The sequence below is a fragment of the Trachypithecus francoisi genome, unplaced genomic scaffold, assembly GCF_009764315.1.
Source record: "Trachypithecus francoisi isolate TF-2019V2 unplaced genomic scaffold, Tfra_2.0 Lachesis_group6, whole genome shotgun sequence".
Classification (NCBI taxonomy): domain Eukaryota; kingdom Metazoa; phylum Chordata; class Mammalia; order Primates; family Cercopithecidae; genus Trachypithecus; species Trachypithecus francoisi.
Window position 1 is genome coordinate 120,830,229 of NW_022681471.1, and position 18,765 is coordinate 120,848,993.

The 18,765-nt window shown below is 35.6% G+C and overlaps 1 protein-coding gene across 1 annotated transcript in view; it reads right to left on the reverse strand.

Annotated features, from left to right (window-relative positions):
• GLRA2 (glycine receptor alpha 2) overlaps nt 1-18,460 on the reverse strand; it is a 221,914-nt gene extending 203,454 nt beyond the window's left edge. The window contains 2 exon segments of the mRNA XM_033201540.1: nt 17,278-17,411; nt 18,441-18,460. Of these exon segments, the coding sequence (XP_033057431.1) occupies nt 17,278-17,411; nt 18,441-18,460 (154 nt within the window).
• Nucleotides 18,461-18,765: the final 305 nt, after the last annotated feature.

Sequence of the window (18,765 nt, forward strand, 5' to 3'; positions counted from 1 at the left end):
TATGTCCCTTACACGAATAAACAAAATCACTGTCTACTCAGTTGCTCAAAATGGAACCTTGAGTCAAACATTACTCTTTCTATTGTACCCTCTACATCTTGTCTGATGTAATTTTACTTTAAGTTTATCTTGTGAATCTTGCCCCTGCTTTCTAACCCATTGCCACTCCCTAATCCCAAACCTTCATCATCTCTCTTTTGTGGATGATTGTCCTGGCACCCTGGTCCCTTACCTTTTTCATATATCCTTTGAAAGGTATCTTGAGTTATCTTCTTAGAAATCATACGTAATTATGCTCCTTTTCTGCTTAAAAACCTTGATTGCCTTCCTGTTACCTGTGGTTAAATCTATGCTTCAATAATCTTCTTTACACTGTGGCCTTAACTAACTTTATGCTGTAGGCTTATCTTCTATGATTTCCCCCTTTTACTTCCTCTAGATATACTCATCTTTTATTATCCCCCAAACTAGCAATGCTCTTTCCAGACGTGGACAGTTCTGTATCTGAAATTCTCCTTTTCATTCATTGAACACCCATTTGTCTCTCAAGACCAAATTCAAGCACCTCCTCTTTTATAAAGCCTAGAGCTACTTCTTTTTCCTCCTCAGTGAACTGAGTTCTCCTGTATCAAGGGCCCTCTAGAGAAAAATAAAAGTCATCAGTATTAGTGGATACCTTAGTTAGCCCCCCTAGTCTTTTGTAAAGATTTTTGGTTCACTGCCTCATAATCTGGGAGAATCCTGAACTTGAGAACTACTCTTCAATTTTTTTTGTAAAGCTGGAAGATGAGGCTCAAGAGGAGAATTTTAGAAGATGCCCAACCACAGACTCCACTGGTTGGAAGGAAGTATGGGCCATAACCATGAAGTGAACCTGATATTATGTTAGCAGTTAGAACTCCCTGGCAATCCAGGTATATCCAATATTATCAACATGTATGATTTATGCACCTTTGGTTTTATTTACTGAACACTGCAGACACTGAGTGGGAGAGTGCCTTAGGCCGGGGATTCTATTTGGATAAGTTAGATGCCAATATCCATCTGTGTTCGGTATTAGGCATGGAAAAGAAAACTTTTTATAAATGGGATATTGGTACTGAAACAGTGGTGAAGTAGAAGAAGATGGGATAGTAAAGTTGCAGGTTAGAATGCTGATAAGTTAACAATTCTCCTTTGAATCACCCTCTACTTTGTACTTAGTGCAGTGTCCTATGCATAATAAATGCGTGATACATGTCTACATGTAAATAAATCCACTTACTCAACATTAAATATTTATTAAGCTCCTAGATCAACAGAAAATGCACAAAAACCTGGGGCTTCAAAGATGAATTCAATTCAACCTGTAATAGAAAGGGCAGCAGCTATGTTACAAATATATTCAATAAAGTATTGCAGATGGAGAATGAGTGTCCCTGTTGTCATTTTCTAATGGCTTATACTCCCCTCCATCCTAGGTTATATGTAAGGAAAGGTAGTGTTTGTCCAAGTCCTATTTGGCAACAGAATAACTTTTTCTTCCCCTAAATAACAAGAATGATAAAATTCTGGCTGTTTTCTATTCAAGAAAATGCAGTAAGGGGTCAAATGAGGTAATACATATGACAGGGCTTCAAGAATTTTAAGTGAATCACAATTATTAGCAGATAATAATTTAATAACTTAGTTCAGTTCTTAATATTCAAGTCTGCATTGGTACAGATTCTGAGATTAAGGATTAGTAGTGTCAATTTTTAAATTCACTTGATAAATGTCTATTGACAACCTACCTACTGTCAAGTGTTGGAGATACAATGTAGAATGAGATAAGCTCAATCCTAGCCTTCTTGAACTAATCTAGGATGGAAAGAAATAGAGAAGCAACTAATCATAAGATAGACTCTAGACTGAGCACATAGGAAAGGTTGGAATTTGTAGTTTAAGAGAGGCTTTCTAGAGGAAATGACATTAACCTGAAGTCTGAGTAGAGAGTAAGCTGTTGGAAAGGCAGGCATGGTACAGAGAAATGCAAGTGCCAAGCGCCAGAAATAAAAGGTTTGAGGAATGGCAAATGGGGCATCGAGGCTGGAACATAGAGTGGGAAGGTGTGGCTAGAGATGTGGAATGAAGATGTTGAAATTGACAATATATATGCTTGGCTTTCCCACTTCCTTGTCTCATTTCCTCACTCTCTTATATGTCTCCCTTGATTGCTTATTCTTAATAAATCTCTTTTGCACAGGGTCTGCTTCTTGGAAACTCAACCTCAGATAGATATAGTAAAGAATCTAAACATAGAAACCTTTGTGAGGCATGTGCAAGTGTATGCACTTTATCCAAAGTGATGAGAAGGCCTAGGAGAGTTTCAAGGGTCATGAGAGACCTAGAATATCAAGGATACTAGTATTTTGAGCTCTGCACTCCCTTGGGTGACAGCTTAGCTTGCTTTTTCTGTGCATTCAGATAAAGATATAGCCAATCAGGCACCCCAGAGCAGCTGCACTATGGATTTTCTATAAAAAGTACAGGAGTTTATTTCTGATCTTAGCTTTCCTTTAGGATCTATTTATTATCCCATCTTTATTTCTTTGCCTTCTTTGCACCTGCCACATCACCCATCAAAAATCAATAATATTTTTTAAAGGTGTCATTCTGTGATGTATATAGCATATTACATGATGTCACTGATGGACACTTTTTGTTAATATCCTCAAGTGCTTTGCTTTATCACTGAAGTGGATAATTTATTCTGGCATTTATATGAAAAGTTGGACACTGAGAGGGTACCTGCTTGTTTGAGACTTTATGTGTACATGGTTTGCTATGGCACATATTGTTAGCACATGGCTCCAAATTTTTATGTAATAATTATATTCTTTTCAATCTGTGAGGGAATGAGAGAGGCCCCATGAGGAAGGGATAACTCTATCATGAAAGCTTCACATGTCAATCCATTCTTACTGAGCTTCACAAAGATTCCTTCAGCCAAACTACAGTGCTGTTAACTATACCGTGGCACCTCTTAAATGAACTCATTTTGGGGAATGGAGGTGCTATAGAAGACTTTTTACCCAGGAGCCATTTGCAAACCGAGTTTCAACTGTAGGCAGAAAAAAAAAAAATCCCACGTGTGTAATTATCCTATTTGCAGAGCTGGTTGACAAGTAGAATTGTGCAGTTTTCTCCTTGAGATAAGTGTATTCTTTTGCCAAGGAAATCCTTTTTTTAATGGGGTTTAGGATATTTGCCCCAAGTCACAAATTCATACACTCTGCGGAAAGCCCTGCAGGTTATAAACTTTGTTGGCATTCAGGAGATCTATGGAACAGGAAGCCGCCTGCTGGGTTTTAAGTGGGAATATTTGCTCAGAATATTTGATTAAAGGATGCACTTAAATGAGGCATATGTGCATGATAAACAAACGTGAGTCAGAAACTTGGGGGAAATAAAAGGAACACATATTCCAGACTGTGGATAATTCCTTTGATGTTGGGAGAGCTCGATAAAATATGTCTGATAATATAGGATTAGTTTGATAAAGATCAGGTTAAGCATGCCACTGGTTACAGAGTGGGCACGGATTCTAGGAAATGAAATAATATTTCAGATAAAATAAATACTGAATAGTATGGCAACCTTATTAACAAACTGTGACCTTAAATTTTGGAGAGAACAGGTAGCGTGGCATTCATCTATTTAAAAAGGCCTCTGAAAAAAGTGAAATTTTCAGTGCCAGGGCTTCCTATTCACAAGGCATGACCCTGGGCATATGTTACATTTCCTTTCAAACAGGGGTGATGTCTTAAATTTTTATATTTTGGAAAGACACTGTATAACTTCCCTTGGAAAGCAAATTCAGGATTCCAAAGAAAATCTTATCCTCTTGTTCATATTCCTTGACATCTGTAATAATTCAGCAAAGCCACTTTCTCATACCCCAATATCTAATGACACCATCTGTCCCTTGGAAATGGAGAAGCTGTGACCCTGGAAGCAAATGATAGCAAAGGATCTAAGTCAGGCACTCAGACTATATAAAACAAAATTTGAAGTCAAAGTAGGCAAATGTGTGCATGCCCAAATAACTTCTTTATAGTTAACCTTCATTCAGTTCTTCTTCAAGATGCAATGTATCTAAGACTGCCAACCTCAATCAAAAGACAAAGTTAATCAGTGCTGTGGTTTTAATGTACCCCCCAAGCTCATGTGTTGAAAATTTAATCCCCAATTCAATAATGTTGAGAGGTGATGCCTCTAAGAGATGATTCGGTCATGAGGGCTGTGCCCTCATGAATGGATTAATGTCATTGTCATGGGAGTGGGTTAGTTCTCATTGGAATGGCTTCCTGATAAAAGGATGAATTCAGTTCCCTTCCCCTTCCTCCTTATGCCCTCTTGTCCTTCTGCTTTCTACCGTGGGATGATTCAGCAAGAAGACCCTCGCCAGATGCAGCTCCTCAGTCTTGGACTCCTGAGCCTTCAGAACTGCAAGAAATAAATCTCTACTCTTCAAAATTACCCAGTCTGTGGTATTCTATCATAGTAACACAAAATGCACTAAGACAACTGGTATCCCATTATCTGTGGGCTGTACAGTGGAATACTAGCAATGCTAATGTCATCACTGTGGATACTTTGTCTCAAATAAAGGATTAGTTTGATATAGAATGTGTAGGGGCTCCATCACCAATGTGTTTTCACCTAGTGTGTAAAATAAATGACATGATTCAGGAGCCACTGATTAAGTCTGAGGTGGCTTACTATTTCCCTATCTCTACTCTGTTATTTATCTCTTCCTAAGAGCCTGGAGTGAGAAGAAGGAAGACAAAAAATCATGCTTGCTTACTTGACAAACACTCTCAGAGAAAGCATAGGGGAGGAACTAGTAATTTAAAAGTTAAGTATATATTATATTTAAGAATATATATAATCATCCTTTCCCCAAGACATTTAGTGATATTTCAAAGATATTTCATTTTCTGCATCCATCTTCATTGCAAACAATTTTCAATAGTTTTTCCTGGAAATTTATATATTGAAGTATATGAAACATTATCATTTTTAAGCAGAGAAACTTAGAATGATTTAATACTAATAAATAGGAAGTTAATCTTAAATCTGCACAAGTTAGTTAAGATAAATATTGCATAACTTCCATTTTAAATGAGATTTTTAGTATAGACTTAAATTTTTAAAATTTCATTGCAAGGAAGTGATGGAAAAAATATTCTCAGCAAATGAGTGGAAATTGCACTACTACAAGACTTACCCATTTTTGAAAGCTGCCTGAAAAAGAAGATAGCAATCCAAAAGAAAATTCTTCATACAGGTATGAAACTTTGTCATATACTGACGAAGAAATGTCTCTAGTTCAAGGTTAAAGATCACTTGTTTAAATTTATATATTTGTCAGCTTTGTAAATCATAAAGACTAAAACAGTAGGTGATTATTAGTTCCAAGTATTTTGATGTATTGACTAATTTCTTTTCTCTACGCTTTTCAAAATGCCACTATTTGTTTATTTATTCATGTAGATGAAGCAGGAGAAAAATAGACTGCAATAATATTCTAACTTGTAGAGTAATTCTCTTGTGGCATCATAATGCTAATGTTGAACATATATCAAAATGAAAGCCTCATTTACTGAATGCTGGGCCCTTCTCACTCTTATGAATAATCTCTTTCTAGCAAATTATTATATTTTATGTATATTTAAGTTCCCCATCATCATCATCATCTATTTTCATGGCAAAATTTGTTTAGGTTTCTGGATTTTACCAAAACTACATTTTCCAAAGTATTCCATTAAACACTGGTTCTCCAGGATGTTACTCGTGATAAGAAATCTGTGATCAAGTGAACATCAGGCAAACCCCGGTGTAAAAAAGTTTTTAAAATACTTATTTGTGTATTTAGTTTTACTACATATTTTCTCACAATTTTTAATATGCTAATGGATATTAGGTCTCTCTCAGAGGATGTTTTGCAGAATTTCCTATACTTACTTTACATTTAAAAACTTATATCAGAGAACATTTCATGGACTAGAGTTTTGGGAAACATCTTTGACTAGATGCTGAATTAAAGAAACTTGATAGCTACATTTCCCAGAAGCAGCCTTTGTACATGAATTTGCTACCTCCAAACCAAGAGCAAGGCAAAAATTGTAATAGCTTATTTCTTCAGTAATCGCCTCATAAGTTTCCAGGGTCTTCCCTGCAATAACAGTTCTTGAAATATTGGGAGTTGAAATAAGGTAGAGGCAACTGCGAAAAATGCTGGACAGAATTAATAATTTCCCAGAAAAGAAACATTATCTCAGAAGACTGGGTGCATCCAAGTTCTCTGGGTGAGTCAACAATTTACAAAAGGACATACCCAAAGATATTAATTTAGGCTATTAGAAACAGGGACCATCAAAGTTAGAAATGAAGTAGAGAGACATCTTGTTCTAAGTCTTTCTTTTCTTTTCTTTTTTTTTTTTTGCAGATGATGAAAGTGACTCCCAGAGAGGTTAAGTGGCATACTCCAGGTCATAATTGTCAAACCTGGAGTTAAAATCAGGCCTCATGAGTCTCAATTTAGATATTTTTTTCCTCTTGTGGGATTTTCCCCCGTTCATTCTGTAAAACAATATGGGCACATAGGATCTTGGGGAAAAAAATACTATAAAGAAGGTATCATCCTTCTGCTATAAGGGCAAAAATGTCTTATTCTAGTCCTGTAGGTCTTAACCTGTAGGGAGTAACGACTTCGTTAAAGTTGTAAACTTAAAATAAAATCCTAAGCCCCTACTGACTGAATAGACCCTCTTGTAGCCAAGGGGAATCCAGAAAAACATTTAAATTGAGTTCCCAGCCACAATGGGACAGGAGGTTAGACACAGTTCATTATATTTCCTCTCTTTTGGGGTTTAGACACAACAACTGATGAGTACTAATACTAAAGTAGAGATCATAAGACTGACAGAACAGACTTTTTGTGGCAATGACATACGAAATTTTATACAGGACCTAAAACCATGCTAGGCAAGGGGTAAGTCATGCACCCCTACACTTAAAGAATAAACTGTGTTCTAACTGCCACAAGGTTTTTTTTTTTTTTTTCTTCTCTAGTAGTTAAATAAGGACTGGTCTCAAGCAATATTAAAACAATTACAACTCATCCAGTTCACAGAGGCTGACTAACTGATCCCCTGTTCCATCAACCATAACTACAGCTTTGACGGGACAAGAGACTGATGTCAATAACTTTCTCCTAATAAGAAGACCACAAACCATGGACTGATGATTCTGGCTGGTTTACAGAGATCACTCTTGCATGTCTCTGTGTCCTAAAAAGGCCTTTTGACATATAGGCTTTAATTATAAGACATTTAAATATTAAGTCTCCACCTCAAAGTGAACATGGGTTGTATGTTACATGCATGTTTACTTTATACACATGCATCAGAACCACCTTTGTGAATATTCATAGCCTTCTGTAACCTGTTGAATATGTATGTTTAGCCAACCTGTTCAACATAAAGTTCCTATCCCAACCACTCCTCCTTTGAAGTGCCTGTCTCTGGTCTTGTCCAAAGACATGTTTCCCAGGCTGCAGGATGATCACCTTGAAGACTGTAACCCTTTACAAGAAATAAAGTCTCCTTTCCTTTTCCAAATTTATAGATTTAAGTTGACAAAATGAATACTCCAAGATCCCATCATCCATATATTCTGTAGATGGAGAGGTGTGGGGCCCAGGATTTGCCTTTTTAACCAGACTTTCAGGTGGCTCTGAAGCAGGTCTTCTGAAAAATGTGGCTTGAGATACACATCTGGTTGGTTGTTAATTTTGGTATTAAATCCTAAATCCTTTGATTTGGCATACTACATACAAAGCTTATGTAATAAACCAGAGTAATTCAAAGGAAAAAGTAGAATATGAGAAATCCATTGTGAGCACTGTACATTATATTTATAAATTTTCCTGAATCACATCATCTAACTTAAGTTTGGTTTGCCAAATGTGTGTCTCATTCACTTTTCAGAGACTCTGAGGTTCAAATATAAATAAACAGATCCCTTGTTTTCTGAATGCATTTATTTGGGTGGTGGGAAATGGGCAAAATGCTTTTTCTAGTAAAAGCCTGATAAAAGAAATCTTGACTGTCTTGTTGGTCATGAAGTGGTTCTTAGAAATCAACATCTTGAAGTATTTAAATGCAAATAAATTAGAAGAAGATACATTATATTACCTTCTATGTACATTTGGTTTTAAAATGAAGTAAAAATTGTGCGGTAAAGTAGTCCTGGGCTTTTCCTAACGTAGGAGAATTGCCAAGATAAGTAGCTGTATTACAACTGTGATAATCAAACCAGCCAAGGAGTGGGAAATGAGCAACTATTCCCAGAACTCTCCATTTCCTAGAAATGCACACTACTCTGCCCCTGGTCTTCATGCCTTTTTAACCCCTTACCCAATCTTTTCTTCTAACACCCTTTCTCCAGATCTATGCAGAACAAAAGAGCATGAAGGGAAAGAATTTATCTGATAAATGCTTCCCCAGAGAGACTTGGCATTAAGTCTTCTGCTCAAATCCAAACCCACAACATATCCCAGCATGGGGAGCCTGGAGGGAATTACTGTAGGGACGAGCACATTAATATTAGCAAATATATGAAATCAGACAGAAAGGAAACTCTATTCATTACTTTCATATGCTCCACAGGAAGATCTCTCTTTTTCTTTCTCCCTCCCGTCTCTATTCCTCACTCTCTTTTTCCTTTCTCTCTTTCTCTCCCCTCTGTCTCTTCCTGTCTCTCTCCCTTTATTTCTAGTGCCTCCTCCCTTTCCTCCCCACCTTGCACCCTCCCCGCTTCCTTCCTTCTTTCTCTTTCTCTTGCACACACATATACACCAATCCATTTATTGCACATCCTCCTGTTTTCTATTTAGGAGACAGAACAATCACATTACACTGTATTTCTCTCTCTTCTCTGCTTTTGGGGATAGCACTTATCTATTGGGATAATATATCCAAATAGTCTCCAGACTGATCAAAGAAGGCTTACTAAATTTGTCATCAGTGTTGGAGATGTCTGCTCAACCACCTGAATGGTGAGGGGTGAGTTTGCTCATAAGTTGACATTTGTGCTGGTTGTCTTCCATTTCCCCACCCCAACCCCTCTCTTCTATTCTCTGTACCCTAGGAAGCTGTCCTTCAGGGTTTGTATCAGTGGGCTCCCTTGCTCTCTGTTAGTTGAATCTGGCTAATGAAAGGCTCCCACAGGAGAATGGAAAACAGGAGGAGGGCAAGGTCCGGATATTTATTCTCAGGCTTACTTCCTGTTAGAATAGCACAAATTGACTACATTCCCCCACAGGTTTCATTAGGTGACCCTTCTATATAGCTGCCTTCACCAGGTTCTGGTAATCACTCCCTCCCCTGCTTCTTCAGTTTTGTTGACAGTCCCAGAATACTACACTCTCCCTTTAAGGGTTGTTTTTTTCTCTCATGCCATTGAAATGTGTGGTCTCTTTCCTGCAAAGATCCTGGATAATAAGCATTCAACCTACAAATTATATTCCGGTTTTTATTTAAGTGAGATAGTAATAGTAAGAACTGACATTTGAAAGCTTAAATTTCTATTTACCACTCTATACTTAGCACCTAACAATGGTGCCTGGCACAGGGTGACTAGTCACTAATTATTTATTAAAAGAATTAACAAATTAACTGTGTGTTTAGACTCAAATACAAAGATGTAAAACTATTACATGTAATTTTTTGTGCCTACATTTATACTCCCTTGCCACAGATTTATTATATTGCTTTGACAGCGCATAGGCAAGTGTGGTTTTTCTTCCCCACAAGAAAATATGTTCCACCCTCATCAGAAAAAAAGAAAAAACAGAAAACAAGAGTTATCTAGTCATATACATACTTCACAGATGGTGAAGATGCCTTTTCTCAAATGATAATTGCCTATGGACTTTTCATACTTTTACTGAATCCAGAATTTATTTTGCCCTTTGGATGAGTATACAGAGCCACTATTTGGTGTATCATATTAATAATGGAATGGTGGGTACACAAACCATAGCATGAGTCAAAGAAAGGGTCCAGCTTCTCTCTCTCTTGTATTTGCCTCATAACCACTTTGGTTGGCTGGCCAAACTAGACTCCAAATGAGTAACCTGGTGACTTTGTTCTTACATGTACTGCACACATTAGAACATCCATTTGAGGCCTATGCCTTTTGCTCATGTGCTTCCTTTAGTGGCTACTGCATGGCTGAAAGTGTCTGTAATCAGTCATAAGTGCTCAGAGTAGCTCTCTCAGGAAAGAAGTCAGTGAGCAAACGCTTCACCCAACAGTCAGGACGGCATCCTAGGCGTTAATTCCAAAGGGAGCCCAGCATGCTTCCAAAGACCTTGTTATTGAGGCTTCGTCAAACATAGTTCAATTTTTAAGATCCTGTTCCACAGTGGCTGATGCAACATACCAAGAAAACTATCCAACACCATCAAGAACAAACAAATGACTATTTTTTTTTTATTCTAAACCTAACTGCCCCAGCTGAACACATTATACTGTCCATTCATTAAGCACCAAGAGACCTGAACATTGTTGCCATCTAAGTCTCAGATTATCAGCAAAATTGACTGAATTATCCTTCAGGACATGGAGGACCAGCAGCTCTATAAACTAAGGATAAAATATTTAAGTTCATTCAGTAATGAAAATTAAGGATATAGGGTCACCCAGAATCAACCAAGGAGCAATGCAGTACTTTCTCAAAGACTAAAAAAATTATGGGCTTCCATTTCTGGTGCACTTAACCCGCCATATTGTGAGACCAAATGCTATCTTTTAAATACTTATTCTAAAATAGGAAATCATTTCAGTACTGTTGTGCAATGAACCTTGCAACTATAGTAACTGGACAGGAAAATACATCAGAAATGGCAGTCATGTTATCTTCAGTTAAATTTAAGGTCCTCCTTTATAGGACTAAGTTAAATTTGTTCTATTTCTCTTACTTGGCTTATTTTTTAAAATGAGTCCAAGAAAATAATCAGAGATGGGATTTGAATGTGTAAAGATAATTCCCTCCCACAAATGGCTCCCTCTTTGTTTTCTATTTAGGAATATGAAATCGTTGTTTCATGTTGGAAATTTCCCCACCGAACTAATAAAAGGAAAACCAACTGAGGCATATGACATCTACATTATGGTTACTCTGGTAGGAATCTGAGATGCCCGAATTTCTCTAACTTGTTTCTTTTCATTTAGAAAATCAAGTAGCTGTTTTCACAATACACAGTAAATGTTGACTATAAAAGAAAAATGGAGGAATTGCAATAATAATTCAAATTATCTGTATATTAGTAACAGTGGAAACAATAATTCACGCTCATGATATCATTTGATCCTCAGTACAACCCAAGTGAGGTAGGTAAAGGCAGAAGAAAATCTGAGGCACAGATAGGTGAAGACATCTTTTCTCAAAAATGGCTGAACCAGGACATGAACATAGGTCTTCTGGATCCAAGTTCAGGGCTCCTTCCACTATACTACCCTGTCACTATGGAATAAAAGACATGCTGACAGACTTATTGGAATATGCTTTACCAGGGTGCATTAGAATGCTGTAGATGCTCTCTTGATGCCACTTCAAATCCCCAAAAAACCTTGTGGGTCCACAGTAGGAACCTAGTATATACAAATGTGTTGGTTGGTGTTCATACAGCACACAAAAGTTGTATGAACACGAGCCAACACATTTGTATAATAAATTGTGACACAGCCAGTGATTTTTGATGTTCAGAAATCTTCATCAATATTGTCTCTGAACGAAACTATCATATATGTTTCCCTTTGTTACTCCCAGCCTTGCCTTTCAATAACCTTTTTCCCCTATTGTCTTGTTTTATAATGCCTTGCACCACCAATATTCTTCCGCAGTGCCACACTACAACCAAATACTCTCATTCAAATTATGGAGTAAAAGACTAATTGGGCTCACTGTCATTTCCATCAAGTGGTTTTAATATGAAATAAAATCTTTAATCCAAGAACAGAAGCAACAGTGCTGTAATTTTAGCCATTATAATAGCAAGCTAGGTTAGAGTAGTTATTGGGCAGGGATTTCTTTCAAGGGCTTGGGTACTATTGAAATCAGGCCATGTGCATGTTACTGCACTTAAAGTAAGAGTGACACTGACTCTAATCTGCCACCATGGACCATACTACCCAAGAGAGGCGCTCCCTTGAGCTTTACCTCTCTAGAAGTGCTTAACAATTACCCTTTTGAATTGGAAATACATGTAATGATCAGCATTCAAGAAGCACGCAGAGAAAAGTAACTTTTCTTCCTACCCCTGTCTCCCTGGCATCCAGTCACCTTTCTTAGAAGCACCTGATATTTCCACTCTCTTGTGTATCTTTTAGGGACATTCTATTGCATATACAAACACAGCATTTGTGCATATATATAGACACACTAATATATACATAGTCGCCCATGCTGTATGTACTTTGCAAGGTAATTTTATAATAATTTATCCTAAAATAAATCTATTCTTCCTTTCCTTCTTTCTATTCTCCCTTAGTTGTCCTTGAATTTCTTCAATGAATGGTTCTCACTGATAACTATAGCCTATATATTTAGCCAAGAGTAATTTCCCTAATGAGAGTGTCAACTGTCTCGAAATTGGGCTTAGTTCTAGGCCATTTTAAAATGACTGCTTTCATAATTAAAAGATAATGTCTCAAAAAATCATATGCTGTATTATTATCATTTTAAAAGTTTTATAATTGAAAACTCTGACTCACTTGACATTTGTAGACACCTGAAAACTCTTTTTCTGTATACAATTATTCTCATATGTTTCAATGTGGGTTTAGTACCATTAGGGCTTTTTTTCATCTCAGCCATTAAAGAGTGATTTACCTCAGGCCTCTTGATTAATTAAGGGAGACCTAGAATTAAGGGAGAATACGAATTCTTCTGTGAGGACGGCAACTGTCAAGCAGATAATCCAGATAATTCCATAATCACTTCCAAGGTGATTTATAATTGGGCCAATTACTGTCTGTATTTCCTAATAAAACCACAATGTCAGCATGACCATGAAGTTACTTTTTCAGGTGCCTGGAGGCTTCTGCTACTTTCTGCACTCAGGCACAATGCTTCCGATACTTGCAAGCATTTTGGTCTTCTTTCTCAGGTTCCATAGTAATGTCTGATGCCCACCAGGCTGATCAAAGAAATGGCGATGCTGGGGTTGCATTATCACTAACTGAAATAAGCACGCTTTCCAAGTGTCCCTGCTGGACGCTTGTGCTCAAGCACCTTCTACAGGGATTGGTATTCACAACATTTGAACTTTAGCTCCACTTGGCTACAGACATGATCATTTTCAAGGGGCAAAATCTGAAGACCTCTGGTTTCATGGAAGCGGATCTATGATACTTGAAACACCTCTTGAGCTGCTAGCTCTTTGGAAATTGCAGAAAAACATATTTCAGGCAAATGTAGGTTTTAATGTCACACATTACACTTTCCAACTTAGGTCTCTAGATGTGGGAAAAAATAGTGTGCATGGCGGGCACAAAGAAGTGGAATGAATAATTATCTCCTGGCATTATCTACTCTAGATTCTATCCCAAAAAGAATGTTTTAGTGAAATGTATTTATTCACATTGGGATGAAAACTAGGATGTAACGCTAAGTTAATTTTATTTTCAAAGAAAATTTCATTAAAATACATAAAGGCTTTGTTTCAAAAAGAAAGAAAGAGAACTAATGCATTTTGCCCAGATTTGAACATTCCTTTAAAAGCCTAATGTTTAAAGTGCATTTTCAAGATACAATAATGCTGACAGAAGAATATCTGATAGGATGATGGAATAACATCACGATAAATCAACTGAAAATGAGACAAATCACCTAAGTGGGGAAAGAGGTTCATCTCTTGATATAGAATCAACATTTACCATGGTTTCAGAACCAGGTAATTGTGAATGGATGTAGCTTGTGTTTTTATCTGAATTGAGGATTTTCACTGAATATATGTTTTGACAAGATCTGAAACAGGTCTCTATGGATCTTATAGATAAAATTCAATTGACAACTCTGACTCATGACTTTGTTTATACACTTGTGCTTCAACACATCAGAAAAGCTATTTTTTTCCCTATAGTTTCTAAGAATGTCTCTCAATTACAGAGTCTAAGTCTGAATCATTTCTGGTGGTTATCTTTTCTAGCTTACATCCATTTTTCCTTCTTATATATATGCCCGTTATGACTCTTTCAAAGCCCATCAGGGATATGGAATAGACATGCAATATTTTACTGACTTAAAAGTATACAGGAAAAATTCTTTCCAATAAGAAAAATTATATGTATGCATTTCTTTTGCCCTTGCCAATGCATGGTAGCAAGGAAAACAGAGAAATATGCTAATATTTAATAAGAATTCTAGAATAACCATTCTGTTTACCTCAGTGGCCTATATTTGGCTCTTGATTTTATTCTGGTGGTCAAATCTTGCCCTTCTATCTTCTTTTCAGTCATCATTATTTTAATTGTCAACATCATCATCAGTATCATGTTTATAGCTATCACAGACAATTGCTTTTTCACAGTTACAGGGAGACTGTCACTATTCTATATGCAATCACATTTCCTAATCTCTTTCATTTCTACTGACTATATAAATTCCTCACTGATACATTAACTAATCAACTATGGTAAATATTATAGTGTTATCTAAGCCTCCTCCTTGTTACAAGTTCCCTATTTTCTGTCTTCTCTTTCCTTCTCTTCACCTCAGCTAAGATCATCTGTGCTTGCCACTGTGACTACTGGTTGGTCTCTCAAAAGTTACCACCCTCACATTCTACTACAACAACTAGTTGGAAGCACTAATCTTCATAGTTGATCTACCTTTTCCTCTCTGTCTTTGTTCTAATTTCCTTATCTTTGTTCTAATAAAAAAGGATAACTTATTTTCCCTACACTACCAATATTTATGTATGTATGTATATATAAAATAAGGTACTTCCCTGCCCGCTCAGATGTGGTGTGGGAGTGGATTGATAAAATATAAATATGTAGAAGGATATTAGACATATAAAATTCCACGGGAACTTCAAGAAAAAATTATTTTAGTCTAAAATAATGGGGAGTGTTTTAAATCCAGGAATAACCAAGCTCCCCCAAATGAAGAGAACTTTGGGAGATGTCAGATAATTGATCTGATATAAATGGTCTATGTAAATAAATATTATGAAGAGGTAGCAGTGTTCATTGAAGTGAAGAGTTAAAGGGAGAGGGAGATAAAACTCAAGGAAGCCCACTAATGTTAGAGTCTTCTGTAATATCCACCCCATTTCTTTTTGTAAGTCATTAAAATATCCTGTACTTAGACTTTTAAGTAGTAGATACATTGGAAAAAAAAAAAAAAAAAAAAAAAAAAAAAACGTGGCCACACTTTGCTGAACCTGACATTCTCCTCATTTATTTATCCTTTGGAACCATGATAGATATCATTTCCCAAAGGTGATATCCCCAGAAGAACCAGGAAAAAATTGGATATGGAAACGATGGCTCATTCTTGCGTGGTCACTTAAAGTAGCTATGTCAACATGCGTGTTTGTTTTATTACCCTTTGCACTTTCCTGCCCTTTTGAAAAAGTATTTCTAGAAAGAAATGAATAACAGCTATGAAACAAGATGCTTGTAAATGTGAAACAATTTTCCATCTCTGAGCCTTCTCTATAAAGCTTTCCATGATATCTTAATAGGAAATTATCTTTCCATTCTTAGAATCCTGTAGCAATTTACCTATATTTCCTAATGGTATTTTCCTATTTCTATCTAATAGTAAAAGTATGCATGTAACATCTCTCCCTCCACTAAAATTTTTGATAGAAGCACCTAAACTGTTTCATCTCCCAATTTTACAAAGCACCCAACAGTTAGTATTCTGCAGATAATCCAGACTCAAAAGTTGTTGAGTGGCTTAGTGGATAAATATATGAATGAGCAATCCCATTGAAAGCTGGCTCTCAGTTTGTTACTCACAAGATTTTATTTCAAATACTGACTTCCAAAGCAATGACCACAAAATTAAGAAATGGGATGAACATGAAGATTTTTTTTCAGAAAAAATTTCTCTGAATGTAGTTCAGTTGTCTCTCTTGGAGATACTTAAAAAATACTGTTTTGCCAAAATTCTGACATATTTCTTTATAAAATATGCCCATAGCTGGGTATATTCAGAGGTGTAACATTTAAAGAAGAAATGAATTTAAAATTTAGTTTTCATGCTTATATTTGCCAATAATAAAAATTAATCAACACTGAAGAAAAGTGTGCCATTAAATTGCCAATAAACAAAAGTAAGCAATGCATGAATTGCTACATAATATCCAGAACATTGTAGGTTTCTCCTTTTACAAAATGTCATAAACACTTCACAATGCATTATGTTAAATTCCATTACAAGAAAAAGACAACATCACTTAAACTATGTATTTAAAAATTAAAGCATCAACATGATTCAATTATTAATAATTGATTCTTATTCGTTTTCTCTGATTCAGAATAAAAATAAACAATATATTTAAAAAGCATTTCTGCAGACTATTAACTATTTTTTGTAATGTTCAACAAATAAAAACAAAAAACATTGGTTTGCTTCTAATTGAACAAAGAAAGTATCCACCATCTTTACATGTGCACTTTACAATTCTGTGATCTCTGTTGATTTCAAATAAACAATTTCAAATAAACAATGAGAATACTTAAACAAAAGGGAACGAAAAATTAGAACCTCTTCTTAGAAAGTCTAAAAATTAAAGAGGCCTGAAAGTATGTAAAGTGGCATATTTTATAGAGATTTAAACTCTACTTTGATGTAGGTATTTAAAATCAAAACCAAATATTTTGGAGTAACCATTGAAACTTGCATGCATCCTCGTAGATATTCAGCAAGTCAAGTCTGTCACTTGCTCTTGTATTCACTTTCAGCCACATTCCCACTTAAGAAAAAATAGGGACTATGGCCATAATTTATGACACTAGTTTTATTCGTGAAATAGAACACAAACAAGGAAAGTTTTCAAATGTGGGAAGTGACAGGTAAAATGAAAATATCAGTAACTAACGCAAAATAACACCCAAATGAACACTATACTTGTCATTTTAATTAAAAGCTCTGAAAATATTTTTCAGTTAACTATTCAAACATCTAGAAGATTTCTCAAGGCTTAACGTAAGTTTAAGTGGAACCTACCTTTAAAATTTGGCCTGATTCTTGCATCATATCCTGATGTCCTTCCCATTAACTTGTCCAAGAAATCTGAAGGAGATAGGGTCTGTGAAGGTTGTTTTCCAGACCTGGAGTCATGGTCTTTGCAGAAAGCCGTCCTAAACACATCATTAACTCTTTTAGCAACAATTTCATTTGCATCCCTTAAGAACTAATGCTCACTGCATTTTTAACATTACCTTTTGGTAAAGATATTTGATATGTTAGTATGAAGAAAACTAGAAAAATCCAAACTCTTTGGCCAACTTCTGAACTTGTACATGTTCTAAAGTTAACTTTAAATGATGAGAACTATAATCCTGAGTCACGTCTCTCAAGTTTCCAAACTTTAACCATAAGATGTTTGAGAACAGACAATGTAGTTTTAGGTTGTAGATTTTATGTATATATAGTTAAAACTATTCAGAAAAATGAGATAATTTTTTAAATTCCTGTGACTGTCTTAAAATCATTTCTATCTGACTTAAAAAATTGTTTCAGCATTTCAGCCCTAAATATAAGTCCTCTACCTTTTATAAGAAATATATAATAAGATGGACAGAACAAACTTACTATTTCATTGCTTTTTTTCCCATCTGTTAGTTCTAATCCAACTATCAACTACTAATATTTTTCAATGTGATATCTAAAAGAGAACCTTCATTTGGACATTTCATTTCATTTTAAAATAGGTCAACAGTGGGCATGTATATGACTTCTATTATTTTATCAGTTATTTATATATAAGCATTTAAATTGTTGGCTCTCTAAAAAATATTAATGAAAACACACTTCTAAATCATTTTGACTTTTTATCACCAAAACACTGAAAGTTGGTTAAAAATTTCTCAGATTTTCATTTTCCTGTTAAAAGTAATAAAGAGCTTATTACACATAGCATATTTGCTTTGTAGCAAAATTAATTATTTCACAATACATAGTGATTAACTGAAATTTCTTCCCTAAAGTGTGTATTTTATAAGCTTTGTTTTCAATAGTTTAACAAACAGTGTCTTATGAATTCTATCACTGAGAAAATACCACATTCTTGCCAGTTTTTCAAGGAAGGGGTATTCAAAATAAGTGCAAAGATGATATAAATATTTTGTAGGAGTTAAAAATTGATACGATCATGCATAAATACTCACATTCTCATATGCAGAATCATCTGATTAATCAAGTGTTATTTGATTATGATGGTGGTGGTGGTGAGGAGGATGATGATGATGATGATGATGATGATTCTAATAAAAACCAGCCTATATTTTTCTTAATCATAGTAGGAGGTGTAAACCTGAAAGGAACATAGTGGGTTTTCCCGGTATTCATAGCATTATTACTATGTGTTCCATTTATCTTGGTTCTGTGAAAAAATGCCATAAAATTTAATGAAAATTAAATTTAGAGTCCTATACTTTGTTGTAAGAGCATCTCCTGTCTCTGCTGAGTCTTCTACTCTCTGTCATTAGATGA